At 49.6% G+C, this 20,975-nt stretch overlaps 1 protein-coding gene across 1 annotated transcript in view; it reads right to left on the reverse strand.

Moving 5' to 3' along the window:
* Window positions 1-4,932, reverse strand: part of DRGX (dorsal root ganglia homeobox) — a gene marked incomplete at both ends in the record, with an annotated part of 31,485 nt that extends 26,553 nt beyond the window's left edge. The window contains 2 exons of the mRNA XM_079708353.1: window positions 14-111; window positions 4,899-4,932. Of these exons, the coding sequence (XP_079564479.1) occupies window positions 14-111; window positions 4,899-4,932 (132 nt within the window). The remainder of the gene's footprint in view (window positions 1-13; window positions 112-4,898) is intronic.
* Between the last annotated feature and the right edge of the window lie 16,043 nt (window positions 4,933-20,975).

Genomic DNA, 20,975 nt, shown 5'->3' on the forward strand with positions numbered 1-20,975 from the left:
GGAACATCATTACCTGCTGAAGAGTGAAAGTGGTCCGGTTCCGGCGCTGTTTTCTCCGCAGAAACCCATCATCGAAATCTCCTGTAGAGTGGTTGCCAAAGGGTGCAGTGCCTGCAGGGAACAAACTGGATCAGCCTGAGCACAGGGACCCCCAGTCTTCACACTGAGCCTCTGCCATGCACACTCACTCAGTGACCCATCCCACCCAGACGGAGCCCTGTCTGTCCTAAAGCATCTTTCTCTGCTCCTGTTATTAAGGCTCCCTCTTTTTCACTCTCTCATGCTTTCTCTCTCTCCCAGTAATCTCTGACTTTAGGCCTAACTATGCCTATTTCATAGGATGAGTGGAGACCTTACTCCCCTAGACAGCCAAGTCCACTTGTGAAATTCTAGACTCTGAGCCAGGACGGGTCATTAACTTGAGATGGAGCCTTCATCGGCCCTCTGGCTCCCAGCTGCCTGCACCTCTGTCCAATGTGCTTTCAGCTCATCCCTTCTACCTCTGATCCTTTAATAAAAGCCTCTACGTTTCCCTTTTGCTCACTTGTTATTTGACTTTCCCTTGTTTCTACAACAATAAGAATTAAAGGCTGGGGATAGGGGAGGAATGAAATCACCAAGAGCTTTTCCCAGCACTTTCCTCCAAGAACTTCAGGACACGAGGAGGTAAGAAGTTTATAAATGAATATTAATACTGTTGGTCACAGCTCATCAGCACTCTAGTGGATCTGTTATATAGATGTCAATTAACAAGAAATCTGCACCAATAGCGACTGTCCTGAATTCCAGGCAGACTTAAACAGGAGCCTCTGGCCAGGCTCAAAAAAGACCCACTACTCCCACTTCTGTGAAAAGAAAGGCATCCTTTCCACAGTCCTCCCTGCCAGCCTCCAAAGCTCGGATTAAGCCACAACAGAGTTTGGCCCCAAATGTTCATTCAGATCATTTTCCAAATTTGCATCATTTACTTGACAGTCCACCATTTACTTGGCTTCTTAGGGAAACAAATGAGCAAGTTCCCATTAGCCAGTGAACGCTGTACCTGCCATGGGCTCCGGTCTCAGAATCATTGCATGTTCGCCATTAGGAGCTGGCAAGCGACACTGCCCAGGCATCATCCCTCTGAAGGACCTCAGTCCCAAAGAAGCAAGGTCCTTCGGCTTTTTAAAATTCTATCTGCTAAAGGGAGTCCCTCTTACTTATTATTCAACTCCCCAGTGCACATCCTTTGTCACAAGACCTCCACTCTCTGGTGAAGACTTCTCTCTCCACCATCCCATCCAAATTGCTTTCTTCCTCAAAATCCTAGTTACAAATATTTCTCTCCAGCTCATTGGGAACTTCAAAGGGACAGCCTCAAAGCGGTCTTATTTCCATTATTTTGTGGGAAACCAAACGGTTTCCTTTTCAAACAAAGTACTTGACTGGTGAGGATGAAATGCAATCTCTGAGGCTCTCAAATCACAATCAGCCTCACAAACTTCTACCTGCTTGTCCCAAACTGTTTCACAAAGTGTACGTATAATATCTTTAAGTGAAACACTGCATGTCAAACTGGATCCTAAAAAAAGCTGACAGTTCATCAAATTAATAAGAACAACGATTGACAACCTAATAGAAAAGAGGAAATTATGACAACAGGCTTCTTACTTAAAAATAAATAGAATGGTTGATAATGTTATGAAAATGTTAAACCTTGCAATAATTAAACAAAACATTTTTGCCAAAAAGATAAGCTGCACAATTACACCCAGTACAGTTAAAAGCATAATGAATTGTACACACAATTCACCATTTGTAGGAGCATGAATTTGTGCAGCCTTATTAGAGGGTAATTTGACAATATCCATCAAAAATTTTAAGTGCACATACAGGTATGTAGTCTATGAATATACTTTAAAAGTGTGCCAAAATGGAGAGAGAATATTGTTCCTGGTAACATGGTAACAGAAAAAAAAAAAAAAAAAAGGAAACAACCAAACTGCACAATTGTAGGCACTTTCTGAACAATATATAATGGAATACTACACAGCTATTTAAAAGAAGCCAGTCAGGCTTCCCTGGTGGCGCAGTGGTTGACAATCTGCCTGCCAATGCAGGGGACACGGGTTCGAGCCCTGGTCTGGGAAGATCCCACATGCCGCGGAGCAACTGGGCCCGTGAGCCACAGCTACTGAGCCTGCGCGTCTGGAGCCTGTGCTCCGCAACAAGAGAGGCCATGACAGTGAGAGGCCCACGCACCGTGATGAAGAGTGGCCCCCGCTCGCCACAACTAGAGAAAGCCCTCGCACAGAAATGAAGACCCAACACAGCCAAATAAATAAATAAATAAATTTATAAAAAGAAAGAAAGAAAAAGAATCCGCCTGTCATTGCAGGGGACACGGGTTCGATCCCTGGCCCGGGAAGATCCCACATGCCGTGGAGCAACTAAGCCCACGTGTCACAACGACTGAGCCCGTGCACCAGGCTCCACAACAAAAGAAGCCACCACAAGGAGAAGCCCGCGCACCACAACGAAGAGTAGCCCCCACTCGCCGCAACTAGAGAAAGCCCACGCACAGCAACGAAGACCCAACACAGCCAAAAATAAAAACAAATAAGTAAATAAATTTATTTTTTAAATAAATTAAAAAAATAATAAAGGAAGCCAGTAGATCTGCATACATTGACACGGTAAAATCGCCAAAATCTGTATTATGAAGTGAAAAAAGGGAAGTCCTAAATGATGTGCCAGTATGATCTCAGCGCAAATAAGGCATAACATATAAAGGAAAAATACATAAATGAGGGTAAACATAGGTGATAGCATGTTTTTCTTGAAGGAATCACAAGAAACCAACAATAGGGAGTATCTTTAGAAAAAGAGGTAGAGAAGGAGGATTTCACTTTTCAGTGTATAAGTTTCTGTTCTATTTGAATTTCCTAAGCAGGTAGATGTAATACTTTCTAGTTTAATATCAGCAAAATTATCTGAGAAGTGAGATTATGAGCCATGCTTTGCTTTCTCTTATATGCCTCTCTAGATTAATTTAAAAAAAAATTACAATTAAAAAGCTGATAGGCAATAATGAGAAGTCAGATTCCAAGGGTCTGTCCTTAGCCTTTCCATCGGCAGCAGGTCACCTCCCTCCCCCCCAGCAATACTAAACTAAACTAAAACACCCGTTTCTGTAAAACTGCCTTTGAAACACATCTGCAGAGGAAGAAAAAAGTTCTTAAAGACCCATCTTTTCTTCTGGTCACAGCAATCAGAATAAGCATTGAGGTGGGATGTGCCCCAGGTGTGGGAAGGAAAGGTGAGCTAAGCTGAGCTGAGGGCAGCAAGCAGCTCAGTGTGCTGGGGCCACGACAGGCTGGTGGCCAGGGCTCTCCCCAGGTGACTTATGCAACCCACCCTGCAGACTGGGCTTTCCCCTTCAGTCACCTAGGCAGCCTACCATCTGCTAAATGCCCAAACCTCAACCTTCCCACTTTAACTGGAAGGGTGGGCTGCCGAGTATCAATCAGTCCAAACCTGAGGTTCAGAGATGCAGAAAAGGTGTGTCCACTGCACAAGCAGAGGATCTCCCTGCAGTCCTAGGTGTCAGGGGATGAACCTCTCAGACCTTTATAAAGCCCATCTGCATGGGTCATTGGAAGTAAAAGGAGGTGAAATGCAGCCAAGTGTCTGGCCTTCTCTTCTTAGGAATGCTGATCGGGCTGGCAGGGCTTGAACCCTGGTGCTCATTAGCCTCCTTTAGAAAATCCTACTGAACTCTTAAAAGCTTCCATGGGAAAAACAAAACAAACTTTCTGAAATCCCTGCATACACTGGCCAGCTGAGGCCAGCTACTGCTCAAGGTAACCAGGGCAAGGTGAAGGAGCATGCTCTGATGTTTCAGGTCCCCCCGGTGTCTCACCACTTTTTGCCCTGTCCCGTGCCTTTCTCAATTTCTTCCCCTCCAAACTTCACTCACTGACCCCCCCCCACAAAGGAGTAGGTTGCCAAAGCCAAGTCCTGGTGCTGCTCCCAGTTATATAAGTCCTAGTAGCCCATGGCTGAGACTACTGGTCTGAGGAAGGCTCTGTTAAAGGGCCAGAGTGTGTGGCTTTGCATTTGCCTGATAATAGAAATCCCCTTCTTGTGTGGAGGGCCCACCCCTGGGGAGCCCCCAAGACCAGAAATCCAAGCTATTTCCTTCTCACCAACCTACCCGCCCCTAACAACCCAGTGCAGAGACCACACCAAGGATCCTGAAGCGAAATTTCTTCTAAGAACTGGAGACCCTCAAAGACCCAAACCCTGGTCATGGGCTGGCCCTGGGAGTGGGAAGTGGTTAGCATCTGAGGTCAGAAACCCAGTGAGTCACAGAGGAGCAGCCATGCCAGGGCACTTCTGGCAGTGGTGAGCAGGGCCACCCTGCTCCTGAGGGCCACATTGGCCTGGCTGAGCAAGATGGCCTTGGGCAGGGAATGAGAGCAACCTGGCAGCCGGGGGTTCCTGCTCACGTCTGGCCCAGGACCCTGCGGGTCACCTAGTCCACCTCCGCTTATCGGGATGTTTGCAAAACACCGTGAAAGATTGATGCGGCCCCCTGGGCAGGGGAGCCCGGATTAGAGGCGTGACACCAGCATCTGTGCTGGGAGGATCCGCCGGTCCTGGCAGTGCTCATAGCCCGGGGGCCAACCCGCCCAGGCCCGGTTGGGGTGGGGGGTGGGGGGTAGGAGGCAGGTGGCGACGGGGTGGAAGGCTGGAGCCGGATGTGGGGAGAGGGCCAAGGGCGCCTCTACCCACCTCCGGCGGCTGCGCCCCTCGCTGAGCAGGGACCCAACCACCAACCAGCCCCAGCTGCTGCTATGGCCCTTTCTGGCCGGCGCCGGCCTTTTGGAGCAGCTCCTGGCTCGGCGCTTACTCACCCTCTAGCTGTGGCGGACAGTGGAAATAAAACATCGCCGACGGCCGGATCGACCTGACGGCCAGGACTCGGGAGGTTGACTGAGGGACCGACAAGGCACGCGTAGATCTGGCCTGGCTGCAAAGCAAACAGCGACAGAGCCTCAGTCTCCCTCTGCCTTCGCCCCCGCCCGGCCCTGGAGCGCCCCGGGCGCTCCTTTCATGGAAAGCCCCCTCCCAACGCCTTCAGCCCACTCTGGGGACTGGGGGGGAGGTGGCAGCGCCGTCGCAAGCCGGAGACCCCGTGGGACAGCCCTTCCGTTCGGGTCCACCACCCGGACAGACGTCCCCCCCACCTCGGCCCCAACACCAAGCCCACGCAGTCTGGTTCCCGGCTCTCAGGGGTCCCCGTCACAATCCCTGCACCCAGGCCAACGCAGCCGAGTCCGGAGAGCGCGCCAGGCCATCTGCGCGAAAGGCAGCCCCCGCCAGGAAGGCAGCCGAGTCCCAAGGCCAGACGCGCAGGGCTCGGTGTGTGGGTCGGGAGCCGCGCGTACCTCGGCGGGCGGCGGGCGAGGAAGGCCGGAGCGTGACCGCCTCTGGTCCGCTCGCCCGGCTCGACTGGATACGGGCGGGGCTCCGCGCGGCTGGCGCCCGCAGGACCAGAAAAGTGACTCGGGAAGTGGCCAGATGTCTTGCTATCTGTCTACAGCGCGCGCCGCCGCTCAGCACTCGCCTTTATAATCTCACGCGTAATTGGCCTTAATCTGATTATTTCCAGCGCTGTCTACAGCGAGTAACTTGGATAGGTCTACTGGGCCTTACAAATGGCCCACGTGGTGTAAAAAAAAAAAAAAAAAAAAAAAAAATCCGTCATTTCTCAGCTATCATCAGGAATGTTTTTCCTCTTTTCTTTTAAAAGAAGGTTGAAACAATACCACTACCACCATCCGCCAAAAAGCATTATTTTCTGAACACTCCACCCCACCCCCACCCCAAGTTCCCTGTGACTCAAACCTTCTTTCTCGGGGAGAGCTTGGTTTTAAGCTCCCCTTGTCAGGCCTGGTGACTCCTGGGCTGCAAACTGACAAAGCGCTGCTAACTGTCGCCACCGAATGGGTTTTGGGGGGACTCTTTGCACACGGCTTCCCTTTCCAAGCGACCATACAAAAGGAAAGTTTGATTTTGTTCTCAGCAAGGGGTCCCAGAATTTATGTTCGCTTCTCCATGCAAATGATATGCAGTGGGACCCTTCGCAATTACTTTTAAAATGCATCCGAGGCAGAAGCTCAGAGGAGAGACCGCCCTTCCCTCTGCCTGGGTGAAAATGAAACTCTAAAGTACCGGGCTGAAATTTTCAAGTCAGGGGTGCGGGATTGGATCAAATCACATAAACTGCAAAAAAAGCAAGTCTAATGGCACATAATTGGTTCTGTAATAGCATTACACCAGGATAATAGCCCGTTACGGCCCCCTGCACTATTAAGTGCTTCCCTGGCGGAAAGCCTTTATGATATTAAAGGGGGAATATAATGATATTTTGGTTATTAAATGCGTGTAATTAATTTATGCACCACTGAAAATAAAGTTGGTATTATGACCCACTCAAGATGCATCAGAAGATGCAAGTCAGACAACTGTTGATAAGTTCTGGTGTCTGTGTTCCGTCTAGACTGCTGATTTTATTTTGGGACGATGGCTTCTTGGACAGACTACATAAATTGAATATTTTATAAACATTCTAATGCTGCGTTCAGGAGCCCTGGAGAGGCGGTGGGTCGGGTCCCTGCACCGCCTGGGATCCAGCCTTGATCTTAAAGATACAGTGAGTTGGAAACAAAAGGCCTGGCAGGGCCACACGTGGACACCCGCCCCGAGAGAGGTGCGTGGAGCTGGAGGGCAGATTACTGGGGCCCTGACCGGCCCGTGGACGCCCCTCCGAAAACCTCCAGGAGGAAGATGCAGCACGGCTCCTGCAGAGGCAAGTCGGGGCCGGTGCACTTCAGCGGCCCCTCCTGGGCTCAGCCCGCCCAGGCGCGGAAAGTCGACCCAGTCACGCGGAAGAAACCGCTGGAAACGCCGGCTGGGTTCAGAGCGGAGAGAGCCCGCTGCGCCAGCTCCGGGCTGGGCCACCGACTCCACGAGTCCAGGTGACCCGCCGGCGGGGAGCACGCATGCGGGTCTGGGCGGCGGGCGCGGTAACAGGCAGGGCCGGCGGGCCATTTCCACTTCATCCAGAAAGGGATGGAGCCCTGAGAACCGACCCTATTTCAACCCAGGCCAGGAAGCTCGGCGCGCTCTCTCTCCGTCTCCTTCAGAGCACCCTTGCTCTCTGGATCTCTTTTCAAGAGCCCGAGTCTCCCCTTGCGCGCTTGGGTTTGCCCAAAGCCCCCTCAAACTCCCACCTGCCCTAGGCGGCATCCCCCCTCCTGCAAGAGCCCCGCGCGCTCCGGAGCCTAGTGCCTGCGAAGGGGGGTGAGGAACACATCCGGGCGGGCCCGGCCAAGATGCTCCAAGGAGCACCTGAGTATCTGTACGGGAACTCAAGGCACCAGGCGCCCAGCGCCGCGTTGGCCCCAGAAACCAATGAGGTCCAAACCCCAGTTTCAGCTCCCCATCCCTGACATCCGCCGAAGCAGTTTCTTGGCAAGGCCCAGAGATGTCCCGGGGGCTGGACAGGCTTGTTCTGGGTCGGCGGGCAGCGCGCTCCCAGAGCTTCCCGGTTAGTCAGGACCCTGGACAGAGGCACCTGTTCCTCCTGGGCTGCAGAGGAAAGAGACCAGTCACAAGGGCCGCTCTGTGGCCCTGCACTGCGCCGCGGCCGGACGCGCCCCGCCGGATTCTGGGTGTTGGGGGCCCGATCCCAATCCTCTCCTGGTCCAAACCTAAGAAAGTTACTTGGGACGCGCGCTCAGTGCTCGCAGCAGGGACCAAACTCTCGGCTCCGCAGACCCACGCCCCACTTCTGTCCCACGGCTACGGCCGGGAAGCTTCCCATGGCCGGTCGCCGCCTGGTCCCGGCTTTCCCAGCGTCCCCGACGCGAGCCTGGTTGTCTCCCTGATGGGACACTTAGCCAGGCTCCCGCAAAACACCCACCTGGCGCGGGGCTCAGAGCCAGCGGGACCCTCGGCCTCGTCTCCCCCGAAGTTCCTCTCCCCCAGCAGGGAGGCCGGGCTCGTTCCTGTTGGCAAAACAGTGAATAAACAACCAACCAAGCAATCGCAGAGAGGAAAGGCTACAGCAAACTTTGATGACAACGCGGGCCGCTTTTTTTCCTCGGATTGTCTCTGACACTCGGGGCCGGAGAGAGGCGGCTAACATGTATGTATTCGCTACCATCTCCCTCCCCTCTAAAAAAGAGCATTGGCAACGAAAAGGTTGTTTTTCCTTAATTCTTGTGCAGTAAAATGTATTTTCCAATTAACCAAATTCACCGATCTGTCCTGCTTGGACACTCTGATAATTTACAACCTAAAAGTGTACTTTCTTTATCTAAAGACCAAGGTGACTGCTTTTAATTTTCTCTAACCTCTTTACACTTGATGTTCACCAGACTCATAATGTTAATTGGCTTCATATACGGATCATCAGTTTAATGAAGAAATAAATCCTGTGTTGCTTTATGTTTTAACAGTGATTGCTTTAATGAGGAATGTGACGTGTTCCAAAATCAAAGCTGCAGGAGACATTAGAGGGGGCTTCTATTAGGACGGAAATGCTTATTTAAAGTTAAAACCACGGGTCATATTTCAACAGATTCTCACACCGCTGCCCTCCCTACCCCCACCTGGGTTGCTTCCAGCCTCTGGAAGGAGACAATTCTGTGGTTGGTCCTCAAAGGCTCCTTCTCTCCGTATTTAATGCACAGCAGCCACAGTCTCCATTCCCTCTAACAATCACTTTCTGGTTACTAAACAGGCATGCTACGTTACCTCCTGTCCAGCAGAGCAGAGAGAAGCTGGAACAGAGTGGGGAGTTCAACTTTCAAGGTTGTTCACTTTTTAAAAAATAATAAAACCAAGTGGGAAGAGAGTAACACACACCCTAAGATTTGTGTGCGGATGCTGCAGAGAGGCTCCCCCGTGCAGCGCATCCCTACCCCTGAAAACACAAGCCTCCGCTCTTAGACAGCTCTGGCTTGGGCCAAATGGGCTGCTGTTGACCCAGGCTCTGGCCCCTGAGAATGTCTGCAGGGGATGCACTGGGCTCCCATCTGGGTGATGGTAGCTTTCCATCTCTGTATCAATTAATGAGAGTAAATCTGCTTTCTCTAATGGGTGTTCGATTTTTCTAATTTTAAGCTTGTTCTATGAAGGGAGAACTGTCACCTCAAAAACACTGAGAGCAGCAATAAAATGCTGGAAATTGGAGCATCTATACCTGGAAGGCCTAAATTGTCTTTCAGTTGAATTAGGAATTATTTTTAATTGATTCTTGAAAAGAATCCCAAATCCTTAGAAAATGTAGGGAGCTGAGGCTCCAGGTCAGTTTCTCAAACACCACACATGGTATTTATTTCTTACCATTTGCTCTGTTTTAGGAAAACGGAGAAACATTTGAAAACACCACTGTCAACATCTTCTGAGCCTGAATGCATGAACATATGTTGGATTTGACATCTCAACTGTGCTCAGAAGAGATTTTTCCAACCTCCCTTTTAAAACTTTCTTTAGCAGAAACAGTTTTAGTAAACATCGTTTAAAACCATAACAGTGGGCTAAAGCAGATAAAATACTTCCATTTTCAGGGAGAAAAAAAAAACACTGAATTCCTAATTATGTGTTTTTAAAGTGTCTGGGTGTTTTGTAATATTGTTTCGTTATTAAATTTTTTAAAGCCTCTCGGGTGTAATACTCAGTGGCCACACAGCTCTCCCAAGACAGAAGGTGCAGCATATGCATGTTCAGTATGGACCCCACACATCCTCTATTTGTCTGCAAATCTATTGTCATTCTGTAGTTTTGGAAATTGCCAAGAAAGTTTGCAATTGCTAAACACAATGGAATATGTGAGAAAAAAAAAGCAGCTAATTGAAATTCCAGATGAACAGGGGACTATGAACAGAAGAAAAAATTTAAAAAAATATATATATATAAAACAAGGGATAAATATGCATTTTATCTTCGAAATTTCCTATCATTCATTAGTTTTACTGTCATGTAAAAGTAATAGCAGCTACTTAAATACAAGCCAACTTCTAATAATCTCACCTGCAGTGGCCACAGGACAGTGTATTCTCATGTGGCGCTCAGGGAATCTCACAGCTGGCTCCAGTCTGCCTAATCCTCACGAGGTAAGAAAGCATTACACCTGAGGCAGGCCCGCTTCCTGAAGACTGTGCATACTTGCCTTCACTCAAGCAGGCTCCAGCCCTCATGAGAAAGGTGAGCTTGAGCAGGTCACGTACTCCTTCAGGACCCCCGTGACTTTCTCTGTGAAGGGGGGATAAAAATGCTTACATCAAGTGTTGGTGGGCAGATTAAAAACAGTGTTAGAGGGTTTAGGGCAAAGAAAGTATTCTGTATGTTACCGTGGTGGATACACGTCATTATACTTTTGTTAAAACCCATAGACGGTGCAACACCAAGGATGAACCCTAACGTAGACTCTAGGCTCTGGCTGATTATGGTGTGTCAATGTAGATTCATTGACTGTAACATCTGATGGGGATGTTGGTAATGGGGAGACTGTGCATCAAAAACTGCTCTGAGGGCTTCCCTGGTGGCACAGTGGTTGAGAGTTGGCCTGCCGATGCAGAGGACACGGGTTCGTGGCTCGGTCCGGGAGGATCCCACATGCCACGGAGCGGCTGGGCCCGTGAGCCATGGCCGCTGAGCCTGCGCGTCCGGAGCCTGTGCTCCACAACGGGAGAGGCCACAGCAGTGAGAGGCCCGCGTACCGCCAAAAAAAAAAAAAAAAAAAAACTGCTCTGAAAAATAAGTCTATTTTCTTTTAATTAAGGGGGGGAACTGAAAACAATGCCCAGCACATAACAACCACTCATTAGCTACAACTGTTCTACTACCATTATTGTTATTATTATCTTCTCAGTACTATGGCCCACTAGGGGGCCACATTCCTGGAGAGATGCTACCCTGAGCTGCTTCGGGTGCTTACAAGATGGCATCTGCCTCTTCTGGCTGTCTCCAAGATGAGCCCACCCTTGGGCCGAAGCAGTACCACCATGGGGAGAGCTCCTCTGTGGCTCTCCCTCCTACTCGTCTGCCAGTCTGCCTTGCTTATTTCCTTACATTTTTCCCTTCATGCTTCATTGCTTGGTTTGTTGAGTTTTACACAGCACACAACTATTTGACTAGAAAACCTAAACCAAGGGCCTTTAAGCTGTATCAGAGGTATTTTACTTGGCCAACAGAAGTTTTTTAGAAATTCAAATTGAGTGCCTTTAGACTGGGCCTGTCAACTCTACTTAGCCACAGACCCCACTATTCTGCACTATTTCCTCCAGGTCACCTCTCACATCTGTGTGACACACTTGGTTCCTGCAGACATCTGACTTTCCTACCCCTGACATAAATTCTGTGTGAGTCTAGCATAATTTCCCAACTGATAATGCCTTCTTATCAAATGTTAGGATGGGAAAGGGGTGTATTGAGAGAGACTAAGTCCACAGCCCCTGGAGTTTCAGAGTCTAGTTCAGTCCACTTCTATAAACACTTATCTAGCACCCCCTCTGTGCTAGGCACAGGAGATACAGAACGGATTTCTTGGCCTCAGGAGCCAGCCACTAGAGATTCTGGCGAGGAAATGAGATGGGGTAACAGGGAGAAGGGAAACTGACACCATCTGGTACCACACCGAAAGGCACTGGATTCACTTGGTCTTCCCTCCTCTGCCCTAGAGAGCTTTTTGGAAGGGCAGCTCTCAGAATACATCCCACCCCCAGCTGAAGGAGGGGCTCCCATACTCCTGTATCCTTATGCGGCTTCAAATGGAGAAGTGGCCTCTCTCCCCAGAGGCCACGGACCCAGTCTCCCCTCGGTCCCCAGTGTTCAGGCCATCACACCAGAATCCAAGAGTCTTTTTTTTTTTTTTTTTTTTTTTTTTGCGTTATGTGGGCCTCTCACTGTTGTGGCCTCTCCCATTGCGGAGCACAGGCTCCGGACGCACAGGCCCAGCGGCCATGGCTCACGGGCCCAGCCGCTCCGCGGCATGTGGGATCTTCCCAGACCGGGGCACGAACCCGTGTCCCCTGCATCGGCAGGCGGACTCTCAACCACTGCGCCACCAGGGAAGCCCAATCCAAGAGTCTTGACAAGGCTCAACAACAGCCTTCAGCCTCCTGCTTCCCAGTTTCAGCTACAGTGAAAAATCTCAGGGAGCTGGACCACAGTCTGGGATATATCCTACAGGTGCACCTGCAGGATTCAGTTTCTAAGATCCCAACATCCAGGACTACTCTGTGGGATTTACTGGAGTCACTGACTTGGAGTAAAATCATTTTAGGAACGTTTAGTTGTTAATTCCAGCTGGTTATTATTAAAGACGTCATAATAAGTTGCTGATAAGAAAAAGAAGTCAATCCAGTGAAATCTCAAATAGGATCCAGCCAAAAATAGAAGAAAGATCTGTCTCCAAATCTAAATTATCTCACCAGTAAACCTTTAGGACCAATAAATTTCAAGGTCAGCTCTTTGGTGTAAAACAGTTGTCCGTAAGAATAAAATAACAGAGGCGCAGAATGTTAAGAGGAGGAGTGGGGTGATGGCAACTGGAGGAACTGGTTATCAACAGAAGCAAGACTGGAATCCATCCCCCAGCCCCAAGCCCAGTGCTCTTGGCTGTGCCCTCTTTAATGAGACATGTTTCTCCTGAAACAAAATACACAGTCGTTTGCCCATGCTAAATGTTTAATAAATGTGCAGAATTTAATTGAAATGACTACTAAAGAAATGAAATAGGTTTACAACATGAAAATTAGTAAGCACAATGAAAGCCTTCTAATTTTTAATAGACTTGAATTCTGTAAACATCTACGGTGGGAGGGGGGTAGGTTTGCAATCAAGCAGACTTGGGGTTAACTTTGGCTTCTTAAACCCCCCTTTCCTTGTCTGCAAAGCAGGATTGACAATGCCTGCCTTTCAGTATCTGGCCAGCCATCAGTACATCAAAACATCAGTGCCTTATTCTCTCTCTCTCTCTCTCTCTCTCTCTCTCTCTCTCTCTCTCTCTTCCCTCTCTCTCGCACACACACACACATGCACACACACAGCGTAGGCACTCTATAACTGTGACTTCTCTGTGACACCCTTCCCAACCTGGATCTTTAGGAACCTCCCGTTCCCTCTGATCAGCCCACTCATGTCCATGGTTACATCCTCCCCTCCTTCTCCAGGATGCTGCCTCCAGCCCCACACCCATTCCACAGCTCTGCTCATATTGTCTGGTTCTCCCTTTGCGACTCAGTTCACCATGGCCTTGCCCAGCATGGAGAGACCATGTGTACGTACAGCAGAAATTCTCAGCACACTCCAAGGTTACGGTCCTATTGCCTCCCTTCCCTCGTGCTGGCCTCAGCCTCACTCAGTGGCAGACTCAGAGCACATTTAAATCCCAACGTAAATATTTATTGAATGACATTGACTGGTGTCTGAGCAAGGCTGGTGCAGGCAATTCCCACCTCTCAGTCCAGTCACCAATCAGCCCACAGTGCCCCACAGGCCAGCCTGGTGATGGGCAAGGCACAGCTTGACTATTGATACAACTGGGGGCATCCTCCATGTACCTATCTATCCATCCACTTCTTCATTCATTCCCCAAATAGCTGTGGAGTACCAGTTTCGTGCCAGGTGCATTCAGGGGATGCACTTATACACAAGATCCAGGGATAGAGAAGGTAGGTATGTCAGGAAAGCCTCTCATAACCATTATAGCAGAGCTTGCTAAAGCCCAGGCTCCAGCGACAGGCTGTACCCCTGGAGAGGACCCCTGCTGCCCAAGGCTGCCCCCCAGTCCCGCAGCCATGTGGCCCAGAATCCCAGCAAGAGAGACTGAGCCCAGCTGCTGCAGGAGGGCAGCTGAAGCAGGGATGGATGAGGCCTCAGCTTTGCCGGGGAGGTGGAGGGCCCCATCAGAGCTTCCCTGATGCCATCCTGTGGCTCCAACATTCCTCTTCTCCTTCACCTCTCACTCCTCCAACAGATGCTCACAGAGAACCATGTTTGTGCCAGCCTTACGCTGTGGGCAAGAGAAAAGAGATATCTTTTCTTTCACTGTGCTTAAACCTTTTAATATCGTTTATTTGTGTGATTTTTTTTTTTTTACTAACATCACCTCCCCAAGTAGACTAAATGCCATGAAGTTAGAGAACAGGTCAGAGTGGGTTCATCATGATATTCTTAAGCCCTTAGCCCAATGCCTGGCACCTAATAGACATACAAGAAAGAACGCATAAGAATAAAACGAGATCTAGGGGCTCAAGTCCAAGAGGACATAGACATGAACAGAGCATTTGGCGATCAACACCTTCCCCTTCAAGTGCTGGGCCGTGTCCTTCAATGCTCCCTGGGACAAGTCAGGACAAAAATAAGTACATGAATCAAGGGCCAATCAACCATCTCCTCTCTCCCGTATCTCTTACTAAATGTTGCTGAGGGCCTTCGAACAGTTACAAGCAGTCGCCTCCAAGATGGTCACAAGCAAATCAGACACTCCGTCCAGTCTTACAGGATGACAGCACTCTCCTGGGCTGTTTTGCCTGACTCTACTCACAAACCATTCTAGGGCCTTCTCTCTCCCCACTCCACAGCCTGCAGTATAGAATGCACATGGTGTTTCATGTCCAAAATCCCTGGTACTTCTTTCCAGCTCCTGGGTCCTCTTAGCTTTTTGAACATCATCTTCCCCATCTGCAACAGAGAAATGATTCCCATCTCAGAATAAGTACTTTATGAAATGGTAAAAGGCTCTGTAGATGTGGTGGTGGAGGTTAGCCTGTGTGAGCTCCCTTTCATAAAACTAAAGAGGGGTGAGGGTGGGGAATGGGTAATAGTCCTTCCACTTTCACATTCTCTCTCTCTCTCTGTCCCTCTCCCTATGCTAAATTCTGTCCTATCCAAAGGATGCCTATCTCCTTCCCTCTCTGCTGTAACTCTCCCAAGAGTGTCTGTGTGGGCTCTGACCTCTCACCACCTTCACCCTTTTAACCAAGAAATAGTGTTTGGATGTGGGGAGGTACGAGTGAAGAATGGGGGAAGAGGAGGAGACCCTCATTTTTTACTTTCTGAAGGGGTGGCCACCTGGCTATTGCGGTGAAAATTTTTTTGTTCAATCCGAATTGATATTGGCTTTGTTTTATTTTCTTTAAAACGTGAAAACGATTGTATGGAACACAACTGATCAAGGTCCATATCTTGCCCCTTTGTAACACTGGGCACTTCACACAATGATGATTTCTATCTGACATCTGAAGGCATCTGAGCTTACAAACCCTGGATAGATTTTTTTTAAGTGGTAGGTTTATGGCTGACGTTCCTTTTCCTCTGCTCCTCAGAAAAAGTTGTCTAAAGGAAAAATAAATCAATCAATGAATTAAATGTTAAGATATTTCTAAAAAGCGCATAGAGCAATGAAATAAAAAACATCCACAATCTCACAACTTAAGAGGACCATTATTAACATTTCATTATAGAGCGTAACAGATATTTTACATGAATTTATTTTATGCATACTTTTTAAAGAAAAAAAGTGGGATCATAACACTACCTGGTTTTGTAGTTTCTTACTCTCTTAATATATTGTGAATGTCTTTCTATGTCATTAAATGTTCTTCCACAATATTCTTAGTGGTTCTACACATAGTTAGGATATATGTTTAGTTGCTGTGATAGAGACACATAACAGTGGCTTAAAGAAGACAGTTCGTTTCCCTCTTGTGAGGATGTCCACTCTGGTATGGTGGCCCTGCTCCGTGAGGTGGCAGGGCTCCCTTTAATCTGCTTTCTCCACCATCCCTCAATGAGGCCCTGTCCTCATGGCCCAAGAGGACCCCTCTCCATGTCTGCCTTACAGCCACCAGGGAGAGGAGAGAAGGAGGGTGGGTGGCACACCCTTCACCGGAGGGCCCAGCCCTTCCAGCATCTGGAAGGTGCACATGTTACCTCTGCTCTCATCCCCTTGGCCAAGACTGTGGCTACACCCAGCTGTTAGGGAGGCAACCGTGTGCCCAGATAAATATCACAGGGTCTGTTATCATTGGAGAAAGGAGAGTGGATATTGGGTGACAACTGTCAGTATCTCTCACGGTGCTGTTTCATTTGGGGGGCTGTTGTGGAACATTCATACAGCCATTGTTATTCTCTTAAGATACATTTTCAGTATTCTCTTATTGATCAAACAATAAGCATACTGAAGATTCCCAAGAGTCATTTGTACTTCTTCCCAATTCTCTGAAAGCCCATACCCACATGCATATTTTTCTTGTTGGCTTCCCTTCCACTTTGAGCAACCTTCAGCTCTCCAACCTTTAACAAGGGGACCAGCCTGCATGGGTAGTAGACGTCAGTGGGCATAACCCCCAAATGAAAACCACATCTGTAACGCAAATCCCACAGGCCAGCATCAGCCCCCTCTAGTCGCGGGTGGCAACGTTGGAGCGAGTCAGGGTCTCAGGGACAGTCCAGAAAGTCAGATACTGCCGGCGAGAACCCACGGACCACGGGACAAAGGTCTGGATGGAAGCCCCTGATCCCCCAAACAGACCCTTGCGAGGCTGGCTGGGGAGAGAGGTCACAATCAGGAAACCTGAAGCCAAAGGACACTGGGGCAGGGACTGGAAGGCGGCGGAGGCAGGTCCTGGGACAGGTATGAGATCAGGGCTTTCTTTCCCAGGCTGAGGAGGAAGATAGTCTGGAGGTCAAACACCAGGGGAGTCAATACGCTAGGCCACTGGCTGATTTCTCCCTAAGGCAGGGACATCTAGCAGTGGTCCTCAGGACTCCCTGAACCCACTCAGCTCCTCCACCACCAGGGGCTGCCACCAGCAGATGGGGCACTCTGCTTACATCCCTACAGAGTGGCCATACATCCCGGTTCACAGATCAGTACTGTAGACTCCATGAAAACGTAAGCCTAGGTTAAAAGGAGAACAGAGGGAGTGGGGGAAAGGCAGGAAGGGAAAACCCTAGGCAACCCCATCTTGGGGAGCAGAAAAGGGGATGAGGGAGGGCTCTCTGTGTCCCCAGTTCTCCCAGCCCAATTTCCTCAGACTGGGCTGGCAAAGTGTTACCAACCAACTATGCAACTTCTGAGATTGCTGCTGTTATCCTGAGGTCCCATGGAGCCCCCCAACCCAGAGTCGCCCCCATTGATTTAAGCCGGAGCCAAAAACTGCCACCAGGTGGCACCAAACTGCAAAGACAGTAGCTCCTTCCTCTTCAGCTCAAAATCCTGTACAGACAGCTTCACGTCCACAGCTGGAGGCCCGGCTGATTTATCTGTATGTTGCCTGCTCCCGCCGAGGCCCTGGCACAGAGTGAGGGCTCAGAATATGCGAATGTCTTCTGGTTTCAGGATGGACAGGTGGATGGTTGGATCTGATTCCCACTGCAGGAGCTGGACACATCTTCTCCTTCAAGTGGGCACTGCAGATGAAGCTGAGGGTGCACCCCGGGCCTCACACGTAGCTCCAGCTCAAGAACAGGACTTCCCAGCTGCCTCTGCCTCTGGCTCCATCTGGGTCCACAGCCTGCAGAGAGGGTCTTTATTATACAAACTGGTGGTCTACCTCCATGCCAGGGGTTGAAGAGTAAGAGGTCACTGTGGGTGTCCTAATGGGGCATCTCACCTGGGACGATCAGAGAAGCCCCTCCTGTACCCAGTCCCCACCCCAGCCTGGCCAGCTGTCTTCCCACCCTCTTCCTGGCTCTCCTCTCTGCCTCAGAAGCCTTTGTCAACTACAAATTGGCATTTTCCACTGACACTTGCCATCTACCTCTACAAGGATTAAATCATGCGCTGCTGCAGCTGCTGACTTTCAACAACCCCTGAAAGGAGCTCAGGTGGAGAGCAGAAATGAGGCACTCTGTATTCTGGGAAAAACTGGCAGAACAGGTCTTCAGATAGTTAGATATTTTCAGGAGCCACTTTTATGAGCCCTATTCTTGTATCTCCTCATATCTAGAAAAGCACTAAAATCCTTCATGGTGACAACTGTTCCTCTAGACTAGCAGTAACCTGCACAAGACTAGCAGAAAATTTCACAAAAAATATATGCTTCATGACCCAGGAGGGCCAGACTATGTTGCCCTCTAGGTGGAGGAATTGACCCAGGCTTGAGCACAGGACCTAAATAAGACAGCCTTTTTCATTCTGAATTAGGAGACAACAAAGTGTCCAGAAGCCTGGAGTACACAGGCGCCGTCTGTGCTGCCTCATGAGAAAGAACGACCCTTAAAGTGAAGTCCTCATAGCAGACAGTAAAGTCCCAAGATGGAGATGGTCAAAGCCCCTATGGCAGTTGGTACCTCTCAATGCAATTGTACCTGAAGCAGCTGCCTCTGGGGTTTCCCAATGATCGAGGCCAATAAATTCCCTTGTTGCTTAAGCCAGTTTGATGTAGATTTCTGTTACTGGAAATCAGGCATCTTCTAATATATGATGTTACTCAGATCCAGCTGAAGTAACCTCATCCTCTGAGATTTAAATAAAATGTATTTGTATCCCCTTCCCTTTAAAAAAAAAATATGTGCTTGATTACATGTATTCCCCCTTCACCAAAATCACATATATGCTGACCTTCCCCCCTCTGCCTCTTTTGGAGCAGTTTCTAAGAGCTATCTGGGATGCTGCCTCTGGGTTGCAGTCCTCATTTTGCCGCAAATAAAACTTAACTGTCGGGCTTCCCTGGTGGCGCAGTGGTTCAGGGTCCGCCTGTCGATGAAGGGGATGCGGGTTCGTGCCCCGGTCCCGGAAGATCCCACATGCCGCGGAGCAGCTGGGCCCGTGAGCCATGGCCGGTGAGCCTGCGCGTCCGGAGCCTGTGCTCCGCAACGGGAGAGGCCACAACAGTGAGAGGCCCCGCGTACCTCAAAAACTTAACTGACAACTCTCACGCTGCGCATTTTTTTTAAGTCGACACCTTCAGGCCTCTGGCCCTCACATCATCTATTCCCACCTCTAAGTCATCTCTTCAAGAGAAGACTCCCAGGGCTACCACAGCCCCACCCTCCCCACACCCCCTCAACTCTCTGCTCTTCTCCTGCTTTAATTTCCTTTTTATCTGTCAACACCTTCTCGCGTGTTTTATTGGTCTACCTCCCTGCTACCGTGCAAGCTCAGTGGAGCAACCCAGTGTCCAGAACAGCACCTGGAACACAGCATTCTGCTGACCCAACAAACTCCAGCTCCTCCCCTAGCTGGACCAGTTTCTGGCAGCCCCTGGTCCCCTCCCCCACCCCAGCCAGGACTCCCACCACCAGGGAGAGTTCATTACCCCTGAGAAGTGCATCTTTGCACGACAAAGGCAACTTCCCCTTAATTACTCTGCTGATTGTAAGTCTTGAAGTCCTAGATCTGCAGCACCACCATTGCAAACCTCATTGCCTTGTGAAGTCCAAGATAAACAAATCTAATATATTTTGTTTTAATTATCGTTGTTTAATGAGCCATAACGAAACTATGGTGAGGGTGCACGAAAGGAGATCATTTAGGGGAGGCACCCGTGCAGAGCTGCTGGTGAGTGAGAGTCTTACCTGCTCTCATCTGCTGTCACCCGGCTGCCCCTCTGTGCCCAGAAACCTGTCACTCACTCATCCCTCTCTGCTTCTGGCTACTCTGCTCTTCGTTGCAGTGCGTGGGCTTCTCATTGTGGTGGCTTCTTTTGTTGCGGAGCATGGGCTCTAGGCACGTGGGCTCAGTAGTTGTGGCTCGCGGGCTCTAGAGTGCAGGCTCAGTAGTTATGGCACACAGGCTTAGTTGCTCCGCGGCATGTGGGATCTTCCCGGACCAGGGCTCGAACCCATATCCCCTGCATTGGCAGGTGGATTCTTAACCACTGCGCCGCCAGGGAAGCCCAGCAGGCAACTTTTAAAATCATTTCTGACAGTCTGATAAGCCACACACAAAAAAGGCATCTTGCTTTATCTTTTTTTTCATTTTTATGAGGTTAAACAGTTTACTGTACATATATTGCTTCTACTGTACTGTATTTCTTTGGGGTTTTGGGGGTGGGGGCTTGTTTATTTTCCTGTTGGAGGGTTCATGATTCCTACTGGAGGATCAATGATTTGTAAGAGCTTTAAATGCAAAAAGATTTTACTCTTCTGTTTGTCATCTGTGTTGCAAATGTTTTCCTTAGTTTATTGTGTGGCAGTGGCTGTGTGTCTACCCAGGACAATCCCACCCTCTCTGGGCTTTCGCCTCGATGAGGCAGGGATGTCCCCCCACAGCCCTCGTGATGAGTCAGGCGGAGGCAGAACCCTCATTCCTCAGTCGGGCGCTGCTTATCTGGTTACCCAGAAAGGGAAACCCCTCCTCCCCAGCCCCCAGGAGGACCCCAATCTTGCCTACATCAGCCCCATCACTTCCCCTCCATCCTGCACGCCCACATCCCTGTTTTTCCAGACACTTCCTCTATTCTAGTCTTACATTTAGGATCCTGGATCCATTGAATCTTTGTTTCTGCTTAGGAGGGGACTAGAGAAGGAAAAGACAGCCCTGGGACACCAGTGAGAGAATTCAGGGGAAAGGAACTATCCAGAAAACCACACAGATGAGCCTGAAGGCTCCCTGCACGACGGCTTATCTTCCTTGTCGTGTTCACGGAAAGCTTTCTAAACTAGGAGCCAGCCTAGGAGCAGGAAGAGTGAGCGCTGCTTTCAGCATCAGCCATCCCTCAAGGGAGTGTTTGATGGAGGAATTTGGGGAGGCAGTGTCAGCTGCAGAGAAGGTGGGGTACCTTGGAAACAGCCAAGGCCTCAGGCAACACTCAGCTCTGCAGAGCCACAGCCAGTCACTCACAAGCTGCCCCTGACCATCCAGAAAGCCAGGGTGTTGGGAACAAGGCACAGTTGCCCCCTTGCACGGGATTTCCTGGCTCAGCCTGACCCTGGTCCTTGGCACACAAAAACCTGGAGGGGAACAG

This window comes from Hyperoodon ampullatus (assembly GCF_949752795.1).
Source record: "Hyperoodon ampullatus genome assembly, chromosome: 1".
NCBI classification, from domain to species: domain Eukaryota; kingdom Metazoa; phylum Chordata; class Mammalia; order Artiodactyla; family Ziphiidae; genus Hyperoodon; species Hyperoodon ampullatus.